The sequence below is a fragment of the Acomys minous genome (genome assembly GCF_964271855.1).
Source record: "Acomys minous genome assembly, chromosome: 16".
Classification (NCBI taxonomy): domain Eukaryota; kingdom Metazoa; phylum Chordata; class Mammalia; order Rodentia; family Muridae; genus Acomys; species Acomys minous.
The window spans coordinates 26,738,971-26,765,155 of NC_140498.1; the positions used below are offsets into that span (position 1 = coordinate 26,738,971).

Genomic DNA, 26,185 nt, shown 5'->3' on the forward strand with positions numbered 1-26,185 from the left:
CATCCATCCGTGACCAGCCACAAAGATCTCATTTGCAACCAGGCACTGAGCCAGTTGCCTAAAACAGAACAATTACAAGATTTTTTTATGCCAAGTATACACCCACAAATATTACTGAACATATAAGTGACTTTCAATGGCTCTTCTTGTTTTTGTAGTTAAGGTTACTCTGTGTAACCTTATGTCTTAGTCCCTTAGGAGAACATATACCCTGAAGCCAGACCAGACTTTCAACCCATACTCTGTGCTCCAGCTGTAACTGGGGTGGGAAGTGAGGACAGACTTTTAAATCCTCTAAGCCTAACTTCTACCATTGTAATCATGGTACCTACTTATATTATATGCTTCCACAACACATATTTCTGTTCTGGAACTGGGGATATGGCTCAGTTAGTAGAGTGCCTGCCTCTGATACACAGAGACCTGGGTTCGCTCCCCGTCACTGAATAAAACCAGGTGTGATGATTCATGCCTGTAATCCCAGCACTGGGGAGGTTGAGACAAGATGACCAGAATTTCAAGGTCACTTAGATTTTGAGTTCAAGGCCAGCCTAAAATACCGGAGACCCAGTCTTATATAAGTGAATACATGAATGAATAAAGTAGGTTTAAAAGCCCTATTTGAGTTCCTGCTTTGTCCTGGGCACTAGGAAAATCTAGAAACTCAAGCAGACACGTCCTGTCCTTGTGGATCTTGCAGTCTAGTGTAAGGACTCATACTAATCGACTAAATAAATACTCAGGATTTTTCCAGGTGGTGATGGAGAGGGAGGAGATCATGTGGTGAGTGATGTACCTAAGTGGCACAAAGGGAAGCTCTGAAGAAGGAGTGTGAGCCACATATGGAGCAGCCATCACCAGTGCCATGCCGAGGACATACAGTGCACAAAGGTCAGGGGAAGGGCAAAGAAACTTTGCAAGTTAGGAATAGTAAGTGGCTAAGAAGAAAAGTGACACCAGCAGAGGTCAGAGACAGAGAAAGAGGCTGAACCTCACAGGTCTGGGGTCAGTGGGTCCTAGTAGGAAGCTTCAGGTTTTATTCTAGCCATAGGACAGAAAGCTATGTAAAATTGTACAAATTGTGATTCATGTGGAGGGTTTGGTTTTGTTGGTTTGGGGTTCTGGTTTTTCTTAAACATTTATTTGGTGTGGGGGAGTGTGTTGTGCAGTGCTGTGGGGGGGTGTATGTGCGTGCACATGCACTGTATATGTGTGTGTGCACACATGCACTATGCATGTGCATGTCAATTTAGGGAAGTTGATTGTCTTCTACAGTGTGGGTGCTGGAAGGTGACCTCAGGTTGTCAGCCTTGGCAGCAAGGGCCTTTCCCCACTAAGCACTGAGCCATCTCACTGGCCCCTATTTATGTTTTGTTTTGGTTGTTTTGAGACAGACTCTAGGTATAATCCAGTCTAGCCATGAATCCATAATCCTTTTGCCTCTATTTATATTCTTTTCCTTGAAACAAAGTTCCATGTGTCCCAGGCTGGCCTTGAACTTGCTGTGTAGCCAAGGGTGATCTTAGACTGCTGATCATTTTTTTTTCAACAGCATATTTTATTAGTGGAGAATAGCCTAGATTTTGTTCACGTAGGTGCTAACTGGCAAACACAGCATGTCACAGACGCAGGAGGCACTTCCGGTGTGAGCCTTCATCCTCCTCTTTAGCTCTGATCATGCAGGAAGAGCTTCTCGGAGACTGACCATTACATGAAAACACTTGCAGTGTTTAGTTCAATTTGGCCAACAGTTCTTCCAGTTCCGGTCGAACTCTGCACCTTACCTTGAAGTCTCCTTCAGTGTGCTCCCTCACTGACAACCTCACTCCTTCTGGAAGGTTGCTTTGGAGTATCTCCAAGAAAATCTCTGCAAATGTAGCACTTGACCTGAACCACTCACTCGCTCGCAGATGGTAAGTACTGAGCCTAGAACTTTTTTGTTGCCTTGGTCCAGTAGTCTCACCACTTCCGTGGTTTTGTTAAGCATCGCATAACTTTCCCCCACTTTGATGGAGAGGCGGTTGCAGAGGCAGTGTACATACTGGCCATAACTTTCTGCCAGAGTCAAGTCATAAGCAGTCAGGTGGATATTTAAAACCCCATAGTCATAATCTGTCTCCAGATGAATGGCTCTCACTTCCACCTTTGCTTTCTTCTTTTTAGGCTCCAGCACTCTCACCAGGTGTCTGTATCGCCCAATGTCAGGAGTGGGCTTTGTCTTGTAGTGTTGACTGGTCCTCAGAATACCACCTGCAGAACAAATGGGATTCTCTCCCAAAATTCTGCATCGTGGTAAGGAAAAAGCTTGCTTAGAAACAGTATCATTCCACAAGCCCAGCACTTTTAAATCATCTCCTAGGCCCAGTTCATTTCTCTTGAGGTTTCCCAGTCTCTCCTCGTGGCTCCATTCTCGACAGCTGATCCTCTTGTCTCCACCTTCCAAGTGCTGGAATTGCAGGCTTGCAATACCAAGCCCAGCTTAAAGAAATGTAGTCTATGTTAAAGCTGTGTGCCAAGGTCCTACTAAATACATAGGGTTCAACTTCTAATTTAAGCCCCGGGAAACATTATGGGGGTAAGAACACTGATGCATCCAGATGGTATTGTGAAGGTCAGATGTCAGTAACAGTGGCAAATGTATCTTGGTTTGGTTTGAGGAAAGGACCTAGGTATCCCAAATTCAAGCTCACTATGTAGCCAAAGCTGGACTTTGAATCCCCTGGTTCTCTTGCTTCTAGCTCTCAAATTCTGGGATCAAAAGTACTCTCTAAACTAAACAAGGTGGTGCATGCCTGTAATCCCAGCACTTGGGGAGACAGAGGCAGAGACAGGTGTATGTCTGTGAGTTTGAGGCCAGCCTGGTCTACAAAGTGAGTCCAAGACAGCTAAGGCTACACAGAGAAACCCTGTCTCCAAACAAAACAAAACAAAGTATTCCTTAAGATGCCCAGTAAGCATGAGCTCTTTCAGAGACTTCTTCTGTGAAGCTCAGATTCTTTAGGGGGGCATTTTATTTGTGTATCTATTTATTTATCTTTGTAGACTGTTGCGAGCTGCCATGTGGGTGCTGGGAATTGAACCCTGGTTCTCTGGAAGTGCAGCCAATCAGCCATGTTTCTAGCCCCTTGTGGAAATTCTTGACTCAACCTAAGAGGGGCTTTGTCCAGAATTGATAAGAGGATCCTTTCTCTCTCCCCATGGCCTTTTAATTTTCTTCTCCTTTGCTATCCTGTCTCAAGGATAGTGGATTGTTTCAATTATTTGCAAATCTCTGGTTTAATACAGGATAGTTGGAAGCCTGGAGATCTAGCTTACAGGTAGAAGGGCTTGCCCGGCATCTGGAATAATCCTTTTTTTGTTTGTTTGGTTTTGTTGTTGTTGTTGTTCTTTTGGGTTTTTTGTTTGGGTTTATTTTTTATTTTTTGCATTCTTTCTGTTCCACTATATCAGAAAATAGCCTCTAGAAAACACCATAAGATCATGAGAAAATGATTGGGAAGAGTAAGTAATATTTAGTATTATAAAAATGGTTACTCTCCTTCCAGACCTCTTGAAAGGCATTCTGTAAACTACTGGAGAGAAATGTTTATTTGGGGACAAGGTTTGTTTTCGGATTCTTCTGCACATTCCTTAGCCGAAGGGTGCCAGAATAAAGACATTTTTAAAACAACAAGCACTTACTTTTGAAAAATTACTTGGTGCTAAATAACAGGTTTTGACGTAACTGAAGATGGCAGCTATAGCTCATAGTACTGAGCCGTACAGTGACGTCACACAGCTACTTCCGTTCCGCCCCTTCGAGTTGGCCACTACATTTCCCAGAATGCTTTGCCAACGACGATGCCATTGGTCGGCGCGGACGGAAGTGCACCTGACGGAGGGGAAGTAGAAGGTCTTGGAGGCCGGAGCGGTGGAAAGTGGCGCTGTGAAGTTGTGAAGAGCTTGGTGTGTCTCGCGGCGTGAGGTGAGGACTGTGGCCGAGGACAGGCGCGGGGGCGTGCGGGGAGGCGCTTTCCCAACCTTGACTCAGAGCCGGCAGAGGAATGACACGCGCGTAGAGGCGAAGTCTGCGCATTCCTGACCCGCTGTTTTAACTTTTCTTGGATCGGGCTCGGACGAATTCGGACTTGAACGCGACACAGGGTCATTGGCGTGGTTTTGCTGCGACCAAAGGTTCTGACTCAGCTTCTAGAGCAGCGGTGGTTAAGATGCTGCGCGTAAAAATCACCCGGCTCACTTTAAAAGATTAAGATAAAATACAGGTACCCTGGCTCGACTGCAGACCTGTAATGGCAGGGTGTGGACTGCAGAGTTGCGTAGCGAGAGTTGGGAACCAGCCCTCAATACCTGATTCTGACACCTCGAGGATTCGTGTGCGAACACCTGCGCAAAAGCTCCCGGTCTAGAATTAGCTACCTAGGCTATACGCCTTGGCGTTTCGGTTTTGTTGATGAGCACGATTTGGGCACAGATGCCATCTTGGGCTCCACAAGAAACTTATTCTTCGTTTTTCAGTGGCGATGGTGGCCCAGCAGGACTTCGCTGTCTCCTGCTGACGACTTCGCCATTTATTGTGCGCAAAGATTAGAACCATTTCTTTTCCTTTCTGCTGCCATTGTTTTCGCTTCTGCCTAATTTTTGCTACCCAGCAAACAGCAGGGCGTGGAAGAGTCACATTAAAATCAGTCTTTTCATTTAGAGTATAGATTGAGGGTGTGGCTCGGTGATTAAACCGGTGGCTCACAAGGTCTAGATTCAGGTGGGAAGTGGGGATATCGGTCTCACAATAAGATCAATACCATATTTGACCAAGAAAGGCTATCAGTTAAAATGATAATTGGCATTGAGTGTGAGCTTATTACAATCTATTTTGGGATTGGGGAAGGGGCAAATACGAGGTGTAGCCCAGGCTATGTAGTCAAGGATGACCTTGAACTTTTGAACTTCCTGCCTCCATCTCTGAAATGATGAGACAGCAGTTACGGGCCACCATACTTGGTGATGTCCTGTTTTTTTAAATTGCTCCCTTGACCAGGGCAGGGCCAGAGGCAGGGAGATCTCTGAGTTCCAGACCAGCCTGATCCACAGAGCAAGTTCCAGGACAGCCAGGGTTACAGAAAAACCCTGTCTTGAAAAAAAATTAATTAAAAGTAATATCAATATACAAATAAAAGTAATGGCTCCCAATTGGAGAAAGTCAAGTTGTGTTTGGGGTTCAGATGCAGAGGTTTGTTTAGATGTGAAAGACAGGATTTAAGACCGTGTACATACAGGATTAACAAGCATAACTCATAACGCCGTGTTAAATAAGTTTACAAAAAGTTCATTACAGAAATTCCAGCGACTTACCTTACCATCATTACATAAACGGTTTTTCTTTTTCTAGGCAGTTAGCCACACCTCCCTCCCTCAACTCAGCATGGAGCAGAAGTCAGAAAACTGTAAGGTTCCAGAAGATCTGTTCAATGGTTTGAAAGTTACAGACTCTCAGGAAGCAGAGTCGGCCAGCCCCCGGGTTTTGGATCCCGAGGATCCGCATTCCCAGAGCAAGCCACTAAAGGATGCTAACTCCCAGGAGGACCACGGTGAAGAGGAGTGTTTTCATGACTGCAGCGCCTCATTTGAGGAGGAGCAGCCAGGAGCGGGTAAGGTGGAGAACAAAGCCAGCGATGAATCTAGTTCTGAACTGGATGAAGAATACCTAATTGAACTGGAAAAAAACATGCCGGAAGAAGAGAAGCAGGTAAATGGTTGTGGGTAATCTGCCCTTAAGCTGCTTTTGTTGGTGGTGGTGTTGCTTTTGGGGGGATATGATCTTGCGATGTCATCTTGACTGCACTGAAACTTAATATGTAGAATCAACCTGTAGCAATCCTCTTGCCTCTCCCTTCCAAATGCTGATGGCACAGGCCTGAGCCACCATGCCTGCCTAGCTTAAGACTCTCTTACACTTTTAATTCATTACTTTGTTATCTAAGTCACGGTGTGAACCACATAGCCCAGGCTGAACTTGAACTCCCAATCTTCCTGCCTTCCCTTCCCTAGTGCTGTGACTGTGGACATGCACAGCCAAAACCCCAGCACTGAGCCTAACAAAGAAATTGCTGGGTTTTCTCTGTGTATTTAGAATCCTGTCTTCCACCTTAGGGATCTGTAACATGCTTATAATATATATCTACACATCTACCTTTAGCTTCTTGGGGTCTTGTGGTTTTAGAGATCAAGCCCTTATAAATGCTGGGCAGGTGCTCTCCTGCTAAGGTACATCTTCCTTCTACTTTGTGTTTTAAGCGATCACGCCTAAGGTAAGTCGCTGGAATTTCTGTAATGAACTTTTTGTAAACTTATTTAACACTGCGTTATGAGTTATGCTTGTTAATCCTGAATACCTCGGTAGCATTGTAGCTACAGAGCACAATAGGTGTCAAGGAACACATTGTGAAGGGTAGTAGCTGTTTTGTTGGAAATATACAGTGTACCAGGCACTAAGTGAAATGTCACCTAAGTTAAAGCGTGGGTGGTAAGGACAAGACCACAGACCTCATAGATGGTAAAACTGATTTCTCCAACTCAGAACTCCCAGACCCAAGTCCAAAGTGTGGTATAGCATTTAAATTGTAAAGCTTACTCCTCAGCCTCCTTGTCTCGGAGCTGTTCTCCTGGAGCCCTCCTTTCTTACCTGACAAGGTGGTGAGATGAGTTACCATAGGGCTGGAGTTTATTTGCAAAGAACTTGAATGACGATTGTAGTTTATGCCACCAGTGAGTTACTTACTGACGTGGTTGGGATAGAGCACCAAAGGAATAGGTTGCGATAACACATGTGACAGATTCAGATTCCATAAAGAGTCACTAAAATGGATTTCACTTGAAGTATCTTTTAGCGAAGCTAAGAAGAGATCCAGCAACAACAAACAAAACAAGGAAATTTCTTACTTTTATCTACTTTTAGAAGGGAGGAGTCTCTCACTAGAGATAATGGCCTTACTGCACGATGCGCATGCTTTGCTACTACCATGTTCTGTGAGCTTAGCAAAAGTACCAGCCAGGAAATAGGACCACAGGTCAGGTTGGCATGGGAACGGGTGTCAGGAAAATAATCCTCCTGCTGCCGCCCACACCCCACCTCAGAGCTTCTGAGTTCAGTCACAGCTGAGGAAGCAGCAGAAGGGCGTGGCTAATTCCATTACTGCTGCTCTATCTGTGATCTTCCAAGAAACATCCTTAGTGTATCTGTTCTTTCTCATGTCTCCTCTTCTTTCTTTGAGACAGTTTGCTTGTTTTGAGATAGGAACAAGTTAATGGCAATCCCACTGATCCCTGTGCTACAAGCATAAGCTTCTGTGCCTTAGTTTGTTTCCTCCTCAATCAAGGTTTTGAACCGTAGCCCAGGATTTGAACTCATCATCTCGTTGCCTCAGCCTCCTGCATGCAGGGATCTTGGCATATGGCTCATATGCACTTCTCACTCTCAAGTCAATTGGTTTTAACATGAAAGTTATCTTTGTGGGGTAGAGTAGGGTAGGGGGAATTTTGATCTATCATATAGATAGCCTTGGCTGGCTTCAAACACTATGTAGTTTAAGACTACTTTGTACTTCTAATCTTCCTGCCTCTACCTTCCAGGAGCTGAGCCTAGCACTCATACCTGTCTTCATCCCTTAACCTCCTGAGTATTGAAATTACAGATATAAGCTGTCATAATGACTGTGATTTTTTTTTTTTTTTTTGGTCTATTTCTTTTGGGGTTTTTTATTTTGTTATTTGAATGGTGCTGTGAGATAGGGTCTCACATAGTTGAATCTGCAGTTAGCCAACTCCTAATCCTCCTGCTTCCAGCTTCCAAGTGCCTTGATTACAGGTAGTCTGTTAAAGTTTCAATTATTTGGCTTTCCTGTTTTGAATGACTACTTGCAAATCTGTTATATCTAATGTCTGAAGGTACTGAGAGGCAGATTTTGGGTGCATGTGTGTGTGTGTGTGTGTGTGTCTGTGTGTGTGTGTGTGTGTGTGTGTGTGTTGAGAATCAAACCCAAGCTGTAGACAGATCTATACTTCCACCTGAGAGACAGTTTTTATTGACTGCTATTTTTTCTGATTGTGGGTCAAGCGTCTATCTTTTTGCATGTACATACACATGCATTCGCTTATTTCATTTTTTGGTTTTTGGAGACAGAGTTTCTCAGTGTAACCCTGGCTGTCCTGGCTGTGTAAACCAGGCTGGCTTTGAATCAGAGAGACCTGCCTGCCTCTGCCTCGCCGGTGTTGGCATTAAAGGAGCATGCCACTGGTCCACTGACACCTTGATTTCATCATTCTCTTTCCACCACCTTCCAAGTAGCTGAAATTGCAGGTTTATGCAACCAAACCCAGCAAAGCACAAGATTTTTGATTCTTGACTTTCCTCATCTATAAAAAGAGCTCGATGCTCACCTCAACGTTGTCTCGGGACACAAGTGAGCTGAGGGGTGGGGCAGAGGCATTGAGCAGTGAACTGCTGTATTAGTAAGGGTGCTGACTTTCTAGTACTCTAGTGTGAAGAATGCAATTTGGAGCCAGATGGAGTGGTCAGCCTAGCATGTCCTGGGACTAGTGCATGAGGAGTGCTGTGAGTTAGAGGCCTGGCTCAGCTGAGGCAGAACTTAGCTGTTGGAAATTTGGTCACCCATCAAGGGCACTAGTTTCAGAGATTTCCCTGCCAGCTTCTCTGATGCTTGCCAGTACAGAGCACTGTCACTATTTCCCCTAAGTTCTCTGCTCATACTGAATAAAGAACTTTCTAAGATATCTTGGTTCCAATTTCTATGAAAATAGAATTTAAGAGTAGATATTTCTAGTTCTCTGGAAACCATTAAAGAGCATTGTGGAAGTGTGTGAGATGGCTCCTCTGCACTTGGGAAGCGTCTGTTCATAGAATGACCAGGGAATGTGCCTGCAGTGCTGCAGAGCACCAGCACCATGTGTGCTGAGAGACTCCTAGTGCTCAACCTGTCAGTGACGTCTGTCCTCAGGTTTCAGGAACATCAAGGTACATGAGCTGTCCTTTGAAGAAAGTGTGTTCAAGCCACAGAATAAACTCCTGTCTTTGTTCTAGGATCAAGTCGATCTCTTAGCACAGCCGGGAGATAGTTTGGCTTTCTCCTCAGCGTGCTGTTTACATGGAGACTGTCAGTACAGTATTGATATTTGCATTAATCCTCCCTCAGCTTACAAGATCAGCAGAGCAGGTGGCAGCTCTTTCCACTGTGCTGCACACTAGGTTGTTGGATTACAATTGAGTAACTAACCTCAGAATTATATTCCAGAGCTCTTGGTAGTTCAACTCTTAGACGTGCTAGTTATAAAGGATTGTTTAAAATGTCTCAGGCTGACCCCAGTTGTCTATCCCCTTGTAGATGTACTCAGACTCTGATCTTTGCCTGATGAAAACTGAATGTTAAAATTTACCATGGAATGAATGGTCTCTTATGTTTTTCCTAGCTCCCCGCAGGCGTCTCATCTGTTAGCTGCTTAATCTGAGCCTGCAGAACCACCCTTAAGAGTTTTGTCTTTGGAGAACAGATGTGAAAGGAGGCTCAGATTAGAGTTAAAACAAGGACATAAAAGTTAAAGGCTGGACAGAGGCAGACAGATTTCTGCATTAAAATGACTGCTACCTACATTTCTTCTGAGGTTTTCTTGGCTCATTAGCATCCAGCCCTGCGTTCCTGTTTGCAGACTTATCTTGTATTGGCATCGTGTTGAGTGGCTACAGCCTTTGTCTATCACTCCCCTTCCTAACAGGCAGGTCAGAGAGCCTGTGCGTGCCTTCTTGGATATTTCTGACCAAGCCCTAGAGTCTAGAGTGAAACAAAGACAAGGAGGTAACTAGAATCTTATTTGCTGTTCTTACCGTCTGTCTTGGCTCAGGTAAGCACTTGCATTTTCTGCTTTGGTCATCAGGAAACTTGCTTTGCACCCTGTCTCTTCAGCTTGTATTTGAAGCTTCCCATTGGTATTTGAGTTCCTGGTCTCTTTCCATAAATCTACTCCCTAGTGTTATTCGCTTAGGATTGTATTTTTCTGGTGTTCTGGTAGCCAGAGCAGTAGAGAACATCACAGTCCAGTCACCTCTCATGAGCAGTATTGGAAAAATATGATGTTAGTGTTACCGGTTTCTCTTTTGTCTTCCTGCCCCCATTTAGCTGTTTACTCTTAGGACAGCCCTTCTCAGCTGTGGGGACCTAGGGAAAGCGGTGTGTTTGCTTTTTAATTTTGGTGCTGGCAGTTAGATCCAGAGCATCAAGTATGCCAGGCAAATGCTGTACTGCTGAAGTGAGTTACTGCTGTACTCACACAGATGTCTGTGTCTGCTGCACAGTAGATAGTGTAAAAAGTGGTATCTGTTTACACCTGCCTTTTAGCATCCTTACCGAGATTCAAGTGCTCTGTTTGATCCAGCGCCTAACAATACTATATATATATATATATATATATATTTTTTTTTTTTTTTTTTTTAAACAGGGTTACTCTCTGTAGCCCTGGCTGTCCTGGAACTTACTCTGTAGAGCAGGCTGGCTTCAAATTCAGGGATCTGCTTACCTTGCCTCCAGAGTGATGGTTTTAAAGGTGTGCACCATTACCACCAGGCATGGTTACTAATCTTGAGAGTACCACTTAATCAAAGGTTTCAGGATTAAACAGTGAAATGGGGGCAGGTGAGGGAGGGGGTGGCTCTATGGGTAGTGTTGTTTGTTTACTTGCTTGCTATGGGGTGGCGGGGGTTGGACAAAGCACTGTCCAGTCGTGGAAGGCAGGCCTCCAGATGGTTCTGCCAGTTGGCCTGGGAGCAGCCACATTGTCAGGATATCCCTTGAATGTGAAGGAAGCACATACCAGATTCAGCACGTTCCATCTTTTCTCTGCAGGGTATAATTTGTTCGGCATTTGTGTTTGATAAATTTGAAATCCTCTGTATAAGTTGCTTAATTATTAGAAGCTAAGAGAGTCTCAAGTTTAAGTTTTGATTTTTGACACAAGGTCTCAGTTGTAACCCAAGCTGGCTTCAATTTCTCAGCAGTCCTCTCAACTCAGTCTCCTGAACCCTGGGATTATGGACTGAGTCACTGTGCTTCGTTCATAATACTGTGAGAAATTGTGTAATGCTTTGATCTCTTTCAGAGAAGAAGAGACGAGAGCGCAAAACTAAAGGAGGAGGGGAATGAACAGTTTAAGAGGGGAGGTAAGGTCTACACTGCACCCAACCCTGCCCTTTCACAGCCCCAGACATACACCAGAGAGTAATTGCAGAGGGCAGTTCCCCTGAATTGCCACACCAGGAGTTACTCCATCCCCAGTCACAGTGAGCAGGTACCATGAGACTCTTGCACCAGCATAGTTTTTCTTTTCTGTAACTTAGGTTTTAATCTAGAAGTCAGGGAGTAAGCGCTTTAGCTACTGCTTGTGGAAAACCCTAACCTTAATTCAACCACAGTATCCCAGTGTCCCCATTTGCTACCTTCCAGCAAGAGAAGTAATTTACTAAGTGTTTATTGTTGTTGCTGGTTGGTTAGGTTTTTTCTTTCTGGTTTTGAGATAAGATCCCACTCTCTAGGCCAGGATAGACTATGATGCTCCTGCCTCAGCCTCTGTAGAACCGAGCTCATAGATACTTGCTATCACACATGCTTTCTTTCTTTCATGTGCCTTTTTTCTGTGATTGTTGATTAGATTTTAATTCTTGTAGCAAAATATCTGAGGCAGGCTAACTTCATAAAGAAAACAAGTTCATAGTTTTGGAGGTTAAAAGTGGAAAAACCAGCAGTGGCTGCATTGGTGAGGGTCCCATGCCAGATGGTGAGAATGTGTACAAGAGGAAGAGATAACATCTCAAATCACACAGGAACTGAGGGAGCCGTGGGGATAAGGCTAGGCATTCTAACAGCTTACCGCCCTACAAACTCCCCCCAGTACATTGCACCCGCTTCCCCTCCTAGGGCAGCACCACCACTCACCTAAGGCCCTGCCAGTAGCCCCTGGTTTTTAAGATCTTGTTCAAACCCCAGCAGTGCTCTTTATTTCTTTATATTTCCTGTGTTTGCTTAAGAATGTTAGGAGTCCCTTCCAACAACACTCCCAGTGTTATGCAGTCTGTCACATGTCAAAGTGTACATGACTAAGACACAGAGAGATCACGGTTTCCTCTAATAATTTTTTGGTTAAAGTTTTTTTCTTATGAATCCTCCCTCCTTCCTTCCTTCCTCCCTTTCTCGTTCTCTCTGTTTTCCTATCTCTCTCCTTCCCTCCCTCTATTTCTAAGAAAAAGTCTTGCTATATGATCTTCCATGGGCTATAACTCACTATGTAGAACAGGTTGTCCTTGAACTCTTCAGTGTTCCACCTGCCTCTACTTCCCAAATGCTAATGTTAAAGGTATGTGCCACCACACCCAGCTGGATTACCTTTTCTTTTTGTTTTTTTGAGACAGGTCTCACCATGTAGCTTTGGCTGTCCTTGAAAGTACAGAGATCCACCTGCCTCTGCCCCTTGGGTGGGATTAAAGGTGTGGGCCACTATGCCTGGTTTAGTTAATTTTTAATACTGAAACAAATAGTTTACTTCCTCCTTCCCACTCCCAGTGCTAGGGACTGCGTTAATACTGTGCACATACTAATCAAGCTTTCCCTCACTGAGCTACACCTCAAACCTTAGAATTGTCTTCTTCACTTTGAATCATGGACCTCACCTTGTAGTCTTTCACCTGTCCGGTCCCTTAAAGCCCCATGGAAATTCTTTTCTAAATTGCTGAATCAAATGAAAGCTGAATAATTAGAGCATGCTGCTACTTTGAGAATTGAGGCCTCTTGACTGACAGCATGTTCAGCATTTCACCAAACACATGCCTTCCTGATGCCATTGGGAAAAGCAGGCACTATTTCTTTACAGAGAGAAGAAAGGGGAAAATGATGTTTAAAACCTAATAACCTGGGACTATCTTTTCATTAGAAACTTTGATCCTGTGCATAGGAAACTGCATTGAGATCTGACAAAATAAAATGCTAATGACTGTTCATCTTATGGTCTTATCCTCAGATTATGTAGAAGCTGAGAGTTCGTACAGTCAAGCTATTCAGATGTGCCCATCCTGTTTCCAGAAAGATCGATCTGTTCTGTTTTCAAATAGAGCTGCTGCAAGGATGAAACAGGTATGAGCCATTGGCATTTCCCTAAGTGCATGATCCCCAGTGCTCCTAGGCCCATGCATGACCTTCCAGTGCTCCTAGGCCCATGCATGACCTTCCAGTGCTCCTAGGCCCATGCATGACTTTCCAGTGCTCGTAGGCCCATGCATGACCTTCCAGTTCTCCTAGGCCCATGCATGATCCCCAATACTCCTAGGCCCATGCATGATCCCCAATGCTCCTAGGCCCATGCATGATCTTCCAGTGCTCCTAGGCCCATGCATGACCTTCCAGTGCTCCTAGGCCATGCATGATCTTCCAGTGCTCTTAGGCCCATGCATGACCTTCCAGTGCTCCTAGGCCCATGCGTGACCTTCCAGTGCTCCTAGGCCCATGCATGACCTTCCAGTGCTCCTAAGCTCATACATGATCTTCTGTGTTCTGTAGGGTCATTTCTCTCCAAAACTAGTGCAGGGCTTCAAGTTGCTATTCTTTTCCTGCATGCATTCCTGTGTATTTCTCTGATGAGAAGTGTATTGAGGGGCTAGAAAAATATTAGAAAATTTTGACTAAGGCTCATATTAATAGTTAATATTCCTCATAAAGTAGCAGGGTGAATACTTTGATGAAGGTAGGCTGACAGGTTAGTGAGGCAAGGAGCCACATGTTGTGCTGGGATTTAATGAAACCCCAGTGAACACCAGGAGCCAATGTGGATGCCAACACATAGGGTCTTTTATTCTCAGCCCACACTATTACTATCGCAGCAGATCATGTGTGAGCCCCAAATACAAGTAAGAAAGAACTTTTATACATTGTAGGGAGCGAGGAAGCAGGAAAGCGGGTTTCTAGCTTGGCAAGCATCCTATTGGTTGCCCTTTGAGCTAATTGGTACAAGTCTGGTACCAAACCACAGACAATTAACTTCTAAGGAGTAACCTTTTGGGAGATCTGGGGGAATTATCTGGACTTAAAGTACTTTTCTGTTTTCTAGCTAATTGATTATTCTATATCTTTGTGCCAAGTGTATCTTTCGTGGGCTTTTCTAGATCCAGAGTTCAAAAGTAGGTCACCCAAATACAGAAATGGAAGTTTTTAAGCAAAATGGAGTTACTTTAGTCTATCACAAGTAGTGCACATCGCAGAATAGCTGCAGCTGCTGCTTTCGGATTTCTGGAATATAAAGATTTGGAGGCACAGGGAAACACTAGTTAAAACTCCAGTCTAAAAGAAACTTGTTACTAAGGCTTGAGTTTTTCTGTTAAAAATATGAACACTGGGTGACATAGGTGACACTTGAGATGAAAGGTGTCTTTAAGTGCGAGATAGGTGTCAGGGAAAAGTATTTTATATTTCTACACTAGTGTGGACTTGGTATAACAGAGAAGAATGGTGTAAACCGAAGTGCAAGCACGTGGACTTGTCTCGGGTTTATCTGATTTTCTGTCTAGTCAACATAATTAGTATGGTTAGATTAAAATAAGGGAATTTTTTTTTAATTTAAGACAAAATTATGCCCTTTAACTATGGCTATTTAGACCCAAAGTGCTATGGATAAGTTATTGTCATACCTTACAGACATTATGTTAGTCAAGACAGGGGTAGAGGTCCAAGGAAGATCAGGAAGAAGGAACTGGAACCAAAAAGCTACAAAGTATAAGTGTCACTGGGATGTCAGGAGGCAGAGGCAGGAGGAGTTCCAGGTAAACCTGGGCTACAGAGCGACAATCTCCACCACCACCAGCCCCCCAAAATGAAAGACAGACAATAACAACAAAACCATAAATTGTTTTAATTACTTGGGAAGAATTTCAGGAAGGTAAGTTTGCAGGCTAGCTAATATTGCTGACTATGTGTCCCTGGTCAGACTCCACATTTCATTTCTGAAGGCAGTGGAAGCCGACCTGCTTTAAATGGCTTCTACTCCAGGTTTATCTAGCTAATCCTGAAAAGAGTGGGCTTTTTAAAGGAAGTAAAGGGCTTTACATTTCTTTAAACCACTGATTTTATATGTTATATAGATTGTTTTACATATATAGATTTGTTTATCCTTGTGTTTTAAACCAAGGATTTTTCAATGAGTAAAATGCCCTAATTCCTCTACTGAAGAGAGCAAACTAGTGATAAAGATGTGCTACACCTTATTACAGCGTCTTCAAGGCAGCTGCAGGATGGCTCATGGACATGTGAATGCTTACTGCATGAAGGCCAGCACCCACATAAGAACTCGGTGTAGCCATAAGCATGCATATAACACAGCAGTACAGGGATGCCGGGACAGTGGGATTGCTAAGACTTGATGGTCACTGGAGGAGAATGGTAACAAAACTGACCACGTCATTCTCTGGCCTGTATGTGCAAAGATGGGGGTCACACATAAATCATCATAATAGCTTCTGGAAAGAACATACCACCAGCCAGGATTGATGATGCACACCTGTAATCCCAGCACTCAGGCAGAGGCAGGCAGATCAATGTGAGCTCGAGGCCATCTGGTCTGCAGAGCGAGTCTAGGACAACCAAGGCTACACAGAGAAACCCTATCTCAAAAACACAAAAGAAAAAAGAGCATACCATCATAAGTGTACACTATAAAGTTTTTTTCCTGTTTCACCACTTCCTAATCAATCATTTGGTGATGTGTCTTCAGTTTATAGAAATTGGGAGAGATAGACAGTGAAAGTTATGCTTATTTCTCTACTAGAGTATTTTTTTTCTTTTTTCTTTCTTTCTTTTTTTTTTAAAGAGTCTTCCTTCTTTAGGTCTTGTCCATAATGAACAAGTTCCAGGTTCCAAGTTATAGAAAATCCATAAAAGATCAAGATAATTTGAGGGCTGGAGAAATAGCTGAACTTGTTAAGTGACTCCCTGTAAGCACAAGGGCCATCTGTATTCAGAACCAGAGAGGAAAAGTTGTGTGTTGTGGCATATGCTTGTAACCAGGGCTGAGCAAGCAGATCCTGGGGCTCAGCAGCTGGCCGACTTAGCTTACCCGGTGAATCCCAGGCTTGAGTCAGATGCTAAATAAGAATGTGGAGGGGACCTTGATGTTCAGTGATTCCGTAGAGAAGCTAGTTCCCTGTGTAGGCTCTGTATTTTAACAATTAAACTTTATTATACAACCAACTAGCTTACACAAGAGGGAAAAAAGGTCAAAGGGAAAAAAGAGTGACCCTTCCTGTATCCATTCCACAGGACGGGTCCTTAGGTGTCTCTGGCCTGCACGCTGGTCCGGCCTGTTCGCTGATCCTCCTTTTAATCCACGTGCAGGCGCTCCCTGCTGCTGCTCTTTCCTCTCGGCCTGCCTGTCTCACATGCGGAAGGCAGTCTCCTTCTCCCATTGAGGGTCGATTAGAAAAACAATAGTCCAGGTGGAGTCCCCAGGTCTGCTTCCTGAATTCCAGGCCCAGGATGGCTCCACCCAGTCTATCTCAAGGTATCCATGGTGTGTCCAAGGGTAAAGCCCAACAAGACTGCTTTCACCTGTGACAAAGCTTACAGTCTTTCCCACATCCCTGCACCACTTACCTTCCAAATAGCCCCCAAATAGTAAATATTGTTTCTACATGGAATTTAATTATTCCACTGTATTGATTTCTTTGATAAAACCTGATTATAGGATGTTTTTTACTTGTATTTTCATTGTTAGTTAAAATTAAGTTTATTAAAATGATACATAATGCCTGGCATGGTGACGCATGCCTTTAATCCTAGAGGCAGGTGGATCTCTGTGAGTTCAAGACCAGTCTGGTCTACAAAGTGAGTCTAGAACAAGCCAAGGTTGTTACACAGAGAAACCCTTTCTTGGGGGTGTGGGTGGGGAATACATACTGTCAATAAGGCTGACTCACCAATAGCAAACTTTTAAGTAGACATTCAGTCTTCAAATGTATCACAAATCCTAAGAAATTTCCATTATGGATTCATATTTTGTCTAGTGTGCATAAGACATTTCAGAAGCAATTGTTCACACTGTAAATATACGTCAAGCTTTTCCATCCACACATTTACAGTTTACTTCCTCTGGTCATCAGTTATACTTTCTACATGGCCCAACTATGTTAAGGTTTTTAATGTCTTAGTTTAGCAGTTTCAGGAAACAACCATCTTTCTTTGGTCTTCTGCATTTCATTGCTTATGTGCTGTTATTATTACATGTTTGAAAGACCAAGGATCATTAAGATGCACAGTTTCAGGGACAAAGATTCCAGCAAAGCATAGCAGTAGTGTACACGAGCAGACATGCACACGTAGGACCCAGAATGGTGCAACAGCCCAAGAGCTCAGTGTGTTAAAGCAACTGAAATGATGATACCTTACAGCAAGCAGGATGACTTGTTTGTTTTTGTTACCAGTGGGAAAGTTAAGGTTTGTAACAGACACTGTGCCTGCAGATGGACCTGATGATCCCACTTTAGATTCAATAGTGTAGCAGCCAGCCTTCCATGTCAGCCTTGCTTATTGACTACAAAGTTTTAACTGTTGGCCTTGTAATGCCAGCATTACATTGCTCATCTCTCCCTCTCTCTCTCCTCGCCCCCTCATATATTACATCCTAACTGCAGTTTCCCCTCCCTCCTTTTCCCTCAGTGTCTCCCTGCCCTCCCCCAGATCCACCCCTACGCTGCCTCCTCTCAGGAAAGAGCAGGCCTCCCAGTGGTATCAGCCAAATCAGGCCTATAACATCAGCACATACAGCTTAGGATGGGGTTTTTTTTGGGGGGGGGGCAGGGGTGTTTTGTTTTTTGTTTTGTTAACTCACTGTATTTATAAAGTGAAAAGCTCTATCAAAATACTTTTCACTGGAAAAAAATAGAACAATGGATCTAGTCAAAGTGCACATTCACTTTGGTAGACTTCAGAATGTAGGACAGTTCTTAACAAGTGTATTTGCCCTTATTCCCCCAGAACTGATCAGCTTCTCAGCTAACAGTTAAATCATTTTACTGAAATAATATGATATTGATATCTGGCTCAGTCCACACCATCTTTAGCCAATCTCTGAGCACTTAACAATTCTCTGACTAATGGTTGGAAACTTGGTCAGAAACATCAGGAACACTGGAGGTGGAAGAGTCTTCTGTAACACTTGGAGCAGCTGCTGAGGCTGTTCACACATAGCAGTTGTATTTGTCAGGTGGTCTACACCCTTCTTGTAGTCACCTTGTGCTAGTAATTCTTCACCAAGCCATATCTCCTCAAGGAAGAATTTCTGAACAGCTTCTGCATCTTTTAAGACAGGTAACTTGGGAAGCTCAGCTCTTTCCTTAGCAAGCTTCTGTTTCTTTCTTCTTTCTTGAAGCCTGTTCTTGAAGTTGGGGTCACTCCGCCTTTTGCAGTCAAAGTAGATGCGGTACCTGATGAACAGGGCACCACACAAGCCTGCGGCGATAGCACTCTTCCGGCCTACCATCTTTGCCAGGCTGGGGCGTGAGGCATGTGGGGGGGTGGGGTCAGGGGGGCCAGCCAAGCAGCAGTTAGCTCTGAGTGACTGGAGCATGCCAGCCGCTGCATGCCAGCCACCTTCAGCCCTTCAGCCACTGGCCTCCTGTCCAGACAGAAAAGGCCAAGCACGAGTTGCTTTTGTTTGTTTGTTTATTTATGGGTTTTTCGAGACAGGGTTTCTTTCTATAACCTTGGCTGTCTTGGACTTGCTTTGTAGACCAGGCTGGCCTCGAACTTACAGTGATCCGCCTGCCTCTGCCTCTCAAGTGCTGGGATTAAAAGTGTATACTGCTATGCCCAGCAGGATTCCTCCGTGTATACCTGGCTATCCTGGAAGCACTCGATAGACTAGGCTAGCCTTGGAACCAGTGGAGCCCAGGGACCGACCTACCTCTGCCTCTGAGTGCTGGGATTAAAGGCTTGCGGAACCCCACAGTTTATCTTCATACTCATCCCTCATGATCAGATCATGGTAATGGGCCCTTGAGATGTTAATGTTATCTGTCATCTTTCCTTACAGGACAAGAAGGAGGTGGCCATCAGTGACTGCAGCAAAGGTAAAATTTCTATTGACAAAAAAGATCGTTGCATCAGGTAGACAGACATGTTTGGATGTCTACACAGGCAAGTGTCCCTTCATACTGGGGCAGCTTTGTGGAATAGCATTTCCAGGGACACTGTAGGAGTCATCTGAGGGGAAGCATGCTTTCAAGTGGATTTTTAGCCTATTTCTTATAGTAGTAAATATGTGGAAACTTTGAAGCTCCTTTGGTATCAGAACTCAAGTATAGAACAGAATTCACCTCCAGTAGCCTTCAAATACCTGCCTTTATGACTCACTGAGGATCTTAGTTGCTGAGCTCGCACTGACAGCCGTTAGGGAGGGAGGGAGGAGAGAGAGAGAGAGAGAGAGAGAGAGAGAGAGAGAGAGAGAGAGAGAGAGAGAGAGAGAGAGAGACTGTGTGTGTGTGTGTGTGTAGGTGCAGACCATGGTCTAGGGTCTACATATAGGGTGAACATGCAGGTTTTTTTCTTTTCTGAGTTTGGATCATTTCACTCACACTTTCTTGTCCCATTCATTTTCCTGAAAATTTCTTTACAGCTGATTAATATTAATACTTTATATGTACCCATTTGTCTGTTTATAGAGAAGTGATGAACACTGGTGTGCAACTATCTCTATGGTAGGGTATGGAGCTTTCTAGGTATATGCCAGGAATAGAATAGCTGGGTTATATAGGGTAGTTCTATTTGAAATTTCTTGAAGAATTTACAAACTGAAACCCATAGTGGCTGTAGTAATTTGCACCAGCAGCAGCAATGAATGAGGGCTCTTCCACAGGTAACCCTTTCTTGAAATAACAGTTTCTTTTCTTTTCAGCAATTCAGTTAAACCCCAGCTACATCCGTGCAATACTGAGGAGAGCGGAGTTGTATGAGAAAACAGACAAACTAGATGAAGCACTGGAAGATTACAAATCAATATTAGAAAAGGATCCATCAGTACATCAAGCAAGAGAAGCTTGTATGGTAAAACAAATTTTAAAGTATTTTCTTAAGCCAGGTGTGGTGGTCCATGTGTTTATCTCACCCCTTGGGAGACAGAGATAGATGGATCTCTATAAGTTTGAAGCCAGCCTGGTCTATATATAGCAAGTTCCAGAACAGCCAGAGCTATGTGACAGAGACCTGTCTTCAAAAAGAAAGCAACAATCCAGACCAGCTAGGGACTCTCTCTCTCTCTCTCTCTCTCTCTCTCTCTCTCTCTCTCTCTCTCTTTCATACACACACACACACACACACACACGGTAAGTTAGTGCTCTTATTTACCAACACAAGAGATATGCTTTAAAAGGCAAGCACTAATTAATATAACTAACAAACCCTAATAAAATATTCCCAGTGTTCTGGCACACACCTGTGATGCCAGGGAGTCTGAGGCAGGAAGAATGTCACAAATACAAGTCCAGCCTGGAGCAATGCATTCTCAAAAATTTTTTTCTTTTTAAAGAATGAACTGAGAATACAGTGATAAACCAGACAAGATTCTTCCTGTGTTGTAGTCATTTGCAGCATCAGTGCTTTTTTTTTCTTCTATTTTTCTTTAACTTGCTCTTGTTTTTACATTATATTTTTACACACTTCTCAGATTTAAATAAGAATTTTTTTTTTTTTTTTTTTTTTTTTTTACCAAATGCTTGTTTCTCATTTTTTTTCCTCAGAGATTACCTAGGCAAATAGAAGAACGTAATGAAAGATTAAAAGAAGAGATGTTAGGTAAGTTTGTTTCCTTTGCTTTCTCTTGATCACAACAGCTAAGAGACTAGGGTTGGCCCATCGTTTTTATTCACTAGAGAACACAGCAGTTCAGGATCTCTTTGAAGCGAATGCATGAATGTGCATGTGTATTGTTGAAACTGGTGTGTGTGTGTGTTGTGTGCACGCGCCCGCGTGTCTGTGTTCCTGTGTGCATGTCGTTGAGACTGCTTCTTTGCAGCAATATTAGGGACAAGGCCCTGCTCAGCTGTTTTTTTTAATTTCGGGAAGTGCAGTTTGGCTTAGAGAGGGGGATCAGATTCTACCTTGTTCTTCACATGATGATTTCAAAAACAGTTGAGTTTTTCCATTGCATACTTACCTCTTAAGGCTTTGAGTTTATTTAATGTGTCATCATCACAGCCAGTAATGTTAGAGGTTTGGTTTGAAAATAGCACTGAAAGTCCTTTTAGTGCTTGAGAAAACAGAAGAAGTGTGTGCAATAAATAGTTAAAGGGAGGAGGCTGAGGAGATTACTCAGAACACCTAAGTTCAGAGCCTCACAACCCATATTTTTAAAAAAGAGAAAAAGAAAATGCTCAGCAGGGTGGAATACACCTGAATCCTAGCACTGGGAAGACAGAGACAGGAGGGCCCCTTGACCTCTATTGCCAGCTGCTCGTACGCAATTGGAAAGCTCCAAGTTCAGTGAGAGACCATGTCTCAAAAAATAAATCAGTCAGAAATAGAGTATACCCAGTGTTGACCTCTGGTCTCTACTTCAGGATCTCTTTGAAGCGTATGCATGAATGTGCACAGAATGGGGTGAGGCAGGGCGCGGCTGAGTCAGTGGACTCCTTGTTCCCATTGTTTAGTTACTTCTCGTATTTGCCACAACATTGCTTAGTTGGAATCAGAGCCTCTTGCATTCTGTTTTTCCAAGAACCTGGGGCTTCCTAGACAAACTTTTCATTATCTGTTTAGCCGTTCTAATATGTCCCTGCTCAAAAGCTGCCACACCTTCCTTATGAATACTTTCTGAATCTTTGATGTGGATTATAAGGCATGGACCTGAAAGAAAATTAATGTAAAATACATTCACTATATATGGCTTGACATCAATATCTAGAGATTGTACACAGTCTTTCTAATAGGTAGGTGAATTAATGGACCTTTTATACTCTGGTTTTTCAAGGCAGGGTTTCTCTATGTGGTCTTGGTTTTTCTGGACTCTCTTTGTAGACCAGGCTGACCTCGAACTCACAGATAGCTGCCTACCTCTGTCTCCTGAGTGCTGGGCTTTTTGCACCCTTAAACTCCTTTTGCCCACAAAATTTTTACATGATCCTATGAAACATTCATTGATAACAAATCAAGAACTTTATTTAAAACAATGCTTTAAGGAGCAAGAGAGATGGCTGAGCAGTTAAGACCATCTATTGCTCTTGCAAAGAGCCAGGTTTGGTTCCCAGAACCCACATGACAGCTCACAACCATCTATAATTCCAACTTCTGAGGATCTAGTGCTTCTGAGCTCTCCAGACTACTTCATGCACATATACTCAGACACACAAATGTAAAATAAAATTAATATTCTAAAAATGATAACTTTAACATAATTTAGCATGTCTTAAATATAAGAACAAATTTGCATAGTATGAGAAATATATTTTTATATAAGAATTAAATCTTAAGTTGAATATCTGATGCCACAGGGCATGGAACATACTCATTGTTTTCAGAGTTGCTTGGTATTTTGGTTTTATGATTATCAATTCTAAGAATGCCATCTGACAGACATGCTACAAAGTGGCAGAAGTATGTTTAGGGCTATTTGGGAAACTGGCCTATAAGCCCAAATTTGCTTTTGGAGAGTGTTTATCAAATTTCAATACACACACCATCATCACAAGAGTGTGGCCAAAATGCTGAGTTTCATGTACACCCAAGGCATACTAAAGTGAAATTGCAGTGAAACCCAGCAATCCACGATTTAACAACTTACATTTAGTGACCCTTGGGAATATGACTGCACAATAAAGAGGGGCAATGTGGTAGAGGCAGCTCAGATGAGGGAGGCTTGAGCCTTAGGAGCCAGAGTAGGATGTGGCCATACTACAGAAGCACCAGGGGGAAATTGGGCTCAACTGAGAGGCATCTCCTGAACAAGAGGTCAGTCACTGGATTTCATCTTGTCTTCTTTATGCTATAGCCACAGCAAAGAAAAGCATTCCTGCTTATCCTTGGAGTAAATGGTCTCACACAGTCAGGATCTTCATAGGGATGTTTACATAATGAACCACTCGGGATACAGTGGTAGAATGTTGCTTTGAGTCAGGGAAACTAAGATTAATCAGAGCTGGCTCTCTTCTCCTAAACAGCTTTGTCAATATAAGCAGGTTTGAACTCTTAAATGCCATAAGATTCCTAGTATAATAGGTTCCAGCTTACAAGGCACATGGTGGCATGTTCAGCTTGAAGGTACCAGGTTTGCTACAGGAGGGAATACGGAAACCTGATTGCATCAAGGCAGGGAGACAGCATTAGCATCTTGGGACAAGTATGCCAGATAGGCTGTCTCATGAGTGAGGCGGCTGCTTTAGACTCTGAACATGGACATTGGCCTAAACAGCAACAGGAAAGTAAGTGTCTGTGTATTCGTGCGTGTGTGCCTGTGTGCAGTAAGCACAGTCTTCACGGAAGTTGGCTACAGACAGCAAAAAGTGACATATTTAGACACTAAAAACTAGAGTCCACCATATATGTTGCTGTAGTCCTTTGAATTCCCACTGGCTGAGCTGTGGCTTCCAACTCTATACTAAGCATCATAGAGATGATTGTTCTAGAATAAATGGCCTCTTGCATAATGCCATGAAACTATAACTTCCAGAGGACCCTTAAGCTTTCCCCCTTTTGGTCCATTCTTCACTTTGCCACAAGAAGTATCAACTTTAAAAGTGTTCTCAAGCCGTCAGTGGACTCCTATGGCCAAACAGCGATAGGCCACCAGGCCTGGCTCAGGACCTGAATACAGACAGAGTGCAGCCTCCTGTCTTCTTCCTCACCCATTGGATGTATGGCCCACTGTCTTTGCCTATATCTTCCATCAAACTCTCATTTACATTGTGCACATTTCTTTCATCTGTACTACAAAAAGAGCTGCACACATGTACATTGCACACACTGAGTGAATCTCTCCATCAGAAGGTCTTAGGTTTTCCCTACTGTGGAGACTTAACCTTGTGCTCTGCTCTGTGTCTCTACCTGTCAGATCAGGAGAGTCTTCCCTGCAGCTTCAGCAAAGCCACCTGGGAACCCGAGTAGCCTCCACCTGATTTATCCCTACACACCTAGGTAGCCCTAGGTTTTAGTTTCCCCTGCGTTTGGAGAAGCATGGAGTGCAAAGGGCTTCATGCAGACAAGTCCTTCAGCTAGTTGGGCAAAACAAGGACCTACTTAGAAAAGTGTGGAAGCTGTCTCTAAGAGTGTTGACTTTTCTTTAAACATGTTAAGTCTCTGTGGACCACATCTCCAAATGAAGTCCAGAAGCTTCCCCTGTGAAGACCATGCAACTTACAAATTCTTCACTTGGTCTTTACTCTGGTGGGGACTCGGGGTGGCAAATGTTGCTGGCACAGAGCACATGAAGGAGCATAGTACTCTGAGGACTAAGCTGTCTCCTCCCATCTACCCTCACTCTTAGCTCATGGAAGAAGACCTGCAAGAAAGTTAATGCAGTTTAGAAAGCATTGAAACTTTCTATTCTCCCATCCCAGTCAAGATTTTCCAGAACATTCATAGTTTCATAAATGTTATCCACTACTCCATAAATCCTGAAGATCTCCTGCAAGTTCCATCTTAGCACACAAACTCCATGGGCCTCTGCCATCTTAGAGCAGCATAAGAATCCTTATTTTGGGTATGTCTTCATTACTTAAGTAAAGCCTGAAGCTGGGGCAGGGGACCCTGAACTATACAAATGAACAAGAGCTCATCTTCCTTGTAAAAGGCAGAGTGGGAAGCTGAGTGCACTTGTAAATGTAGGAGGCTCAATAGAAATGCTCCATGTTGGATTGAACTCAGTAGATGGCTACTGTCAGTTTTTTTATGAGAGCAGGAGAGTTAGGGGTTCCCTGTCCCCACAGCCAGGAAGGCCAGGCTTGGCCAAATGACTTTGCCCAGCTCTCAGCATGAAAGTCTCTGTCCTTGGGTCATTCTAGCCAGCTTAACGGGAAACTTTGATCTCCCTGGAGGCAGCCAGAAGGACCTTGAGTTCCAGTGTTACTCAGGCTGTGGAGTGACAGCACCATTGAGAGGAAAGCGACCACGAACTCTCTCAGAAAGTGGCAGGTTACTGAAAATAAACACGGCTATAACTTGTCACTAGATGCAAAGGCAGTAACTGATATCTTGTTCAGCATTCATTTGAGTTGTTTTTATATTTGCAGGTAAACTAAAAGATCTTGGCAACTTGGTTCTGCGACCTTTTGGGCTCTCCACAGAAAATTTTCAGATCAAGCAGGATTCTTCTACTGGCTCCTACTCCATCAATTTTGTTCAAAATCCAAATAATAATAGATAACAGAAATAACATTAGTCTTAAAGGCTTCCTGGAAGGCCATGAACTGTTCGCAAGGAGCAAGGCCTTTCGAGTGTTTAATGTTTAAAAGCATCTTATCTAAGAGAGGCTGTGTAGTAGAGCCCAAGCCGCCTTCTTGCTCTTGTCTTATGATCAGGGTGGAATGTGCCTCCTGATGTAATGAGCATCATTAATTTCCATTTTAAGGTGGTGTCTCTGCAGCTGTTGTCCTTGTTTCTGGCTGGTTTTTGTCTTGGTGAGGAAGCCTACTTGTCAAGGCTGACCTCTTAGAGCTATACAGATGTGCTAGCCACCAAATGCCTCCCCTAACCATGCAAGCCTGTTAGTTGGTCGGTGGCCATACATGCTGGACATGGTCCCCTCCTGCTGCCCTTCTGCTCATACTCACTCAGAGACTGCAGTGCAGGGGCTTCAACATTCTTGAGTTCCTCCATGTTAATAAAAGCTTTCTGTGACAGTTGGGTGCTTCATTATGAATTTTTGTTCCCATAATAGCAGCTGAAGCGGATTCTGTGACTTTTGGAACCAGTCTGGTCTCAAACAAGTTCACTAATTCTGAACCCACAAAGCTGTGGATTTTGCTGCTTGACTCTTACCTTAAATAAATGACCAGTATACTGGAATTCAGAAATCCTCACAAGCCATCTGGGGCAATCTTTAGCTTTATATGGTTGTAAAATTAGTGGTTCTGGCCAAGCATCAGTGTTAATCTCAGCTTAAAATC

The 26,185-nt window shown here is 43.5% G+C and overlaps 2 protein-coding genes and 1 pseudogene across 5 annotated transcripts; 1 reads left to right on the plus strand and 2 right to left on the minus strand.

The window, feature by feature from the left end:
• Positions 1-1,716: 1,716 nt before the first annotated feature.
• Positions 1,717-4,148, minus strand: LOC311586367 (large ribosomal subunit protein mL48-like; the record flags this gene model as incomplete). Its single annotated transcript, XM_084762320.1, is given in 3 exon segments — positions 1,717-1,885; positions 1,888-2,459; positions 3,814-4,148. Coding segments are annotated over 3 exon segments (1,062 nt in total). The 3' UTR covers positions 1,717-1,730.
• TTC1 (tetratricopeptide repeat domain 1) lies at positions 3,839-25,918 on the plus strand. 3 transcript variants are annotated; one of them, XM_084761917.1, is made up of 8 exons: positions 3,839-3,964; positions 5,387-5,743; positions 11,161-11,221; positions 13,072-13,184; positions 19,126-19,162; positions 19,987-20,135; positions 20,828-20,882; positions 25,310-25,918. In XM_084761917.1, the coding sequence occupies exons 2-8, from the start codon at positions 5,420-5,422 to the stop codon at positions 25,441-25,443; spliced, it is 873 nt and encodes a 290-aa protein (XP_084618043.1). In that variant the 5' UTR covers positions 3,839-3,964; positions 5,387-5,419; the 3' UTR covers positions 25,444-25,918. The 3 variants fall into 3 exon arrangements, with proteins under 3 accessions (XP_084618043.1, XP_084618045.1, XP_084618044.1); XM_084761919.1 differs by having other exon boundaries at positions 3,849-3,964; positions 5,391-5,743; XM_084761918.1 differs by having other exon boundaries at positions 3,871-3,945.
• On the minus strand, positions 13,171-19,115 carry LOC311586086 (mitochondrial import receptor subunit TOM20 homolog; annotated as a pseudogene). Its single transcript, XR_014783577.1, has 2 exons — positions 13,305-19,115; positions 13,171-13,246 (listed from the first exon to the last, which is right to left on the minus strand). The product of XR_014783577.1 is annotated as a mitochondrial import receptor subunit TOM20 homolog (transcript).
• Positions 25,919-26,185: the final 267 nt, after the last annotated feature.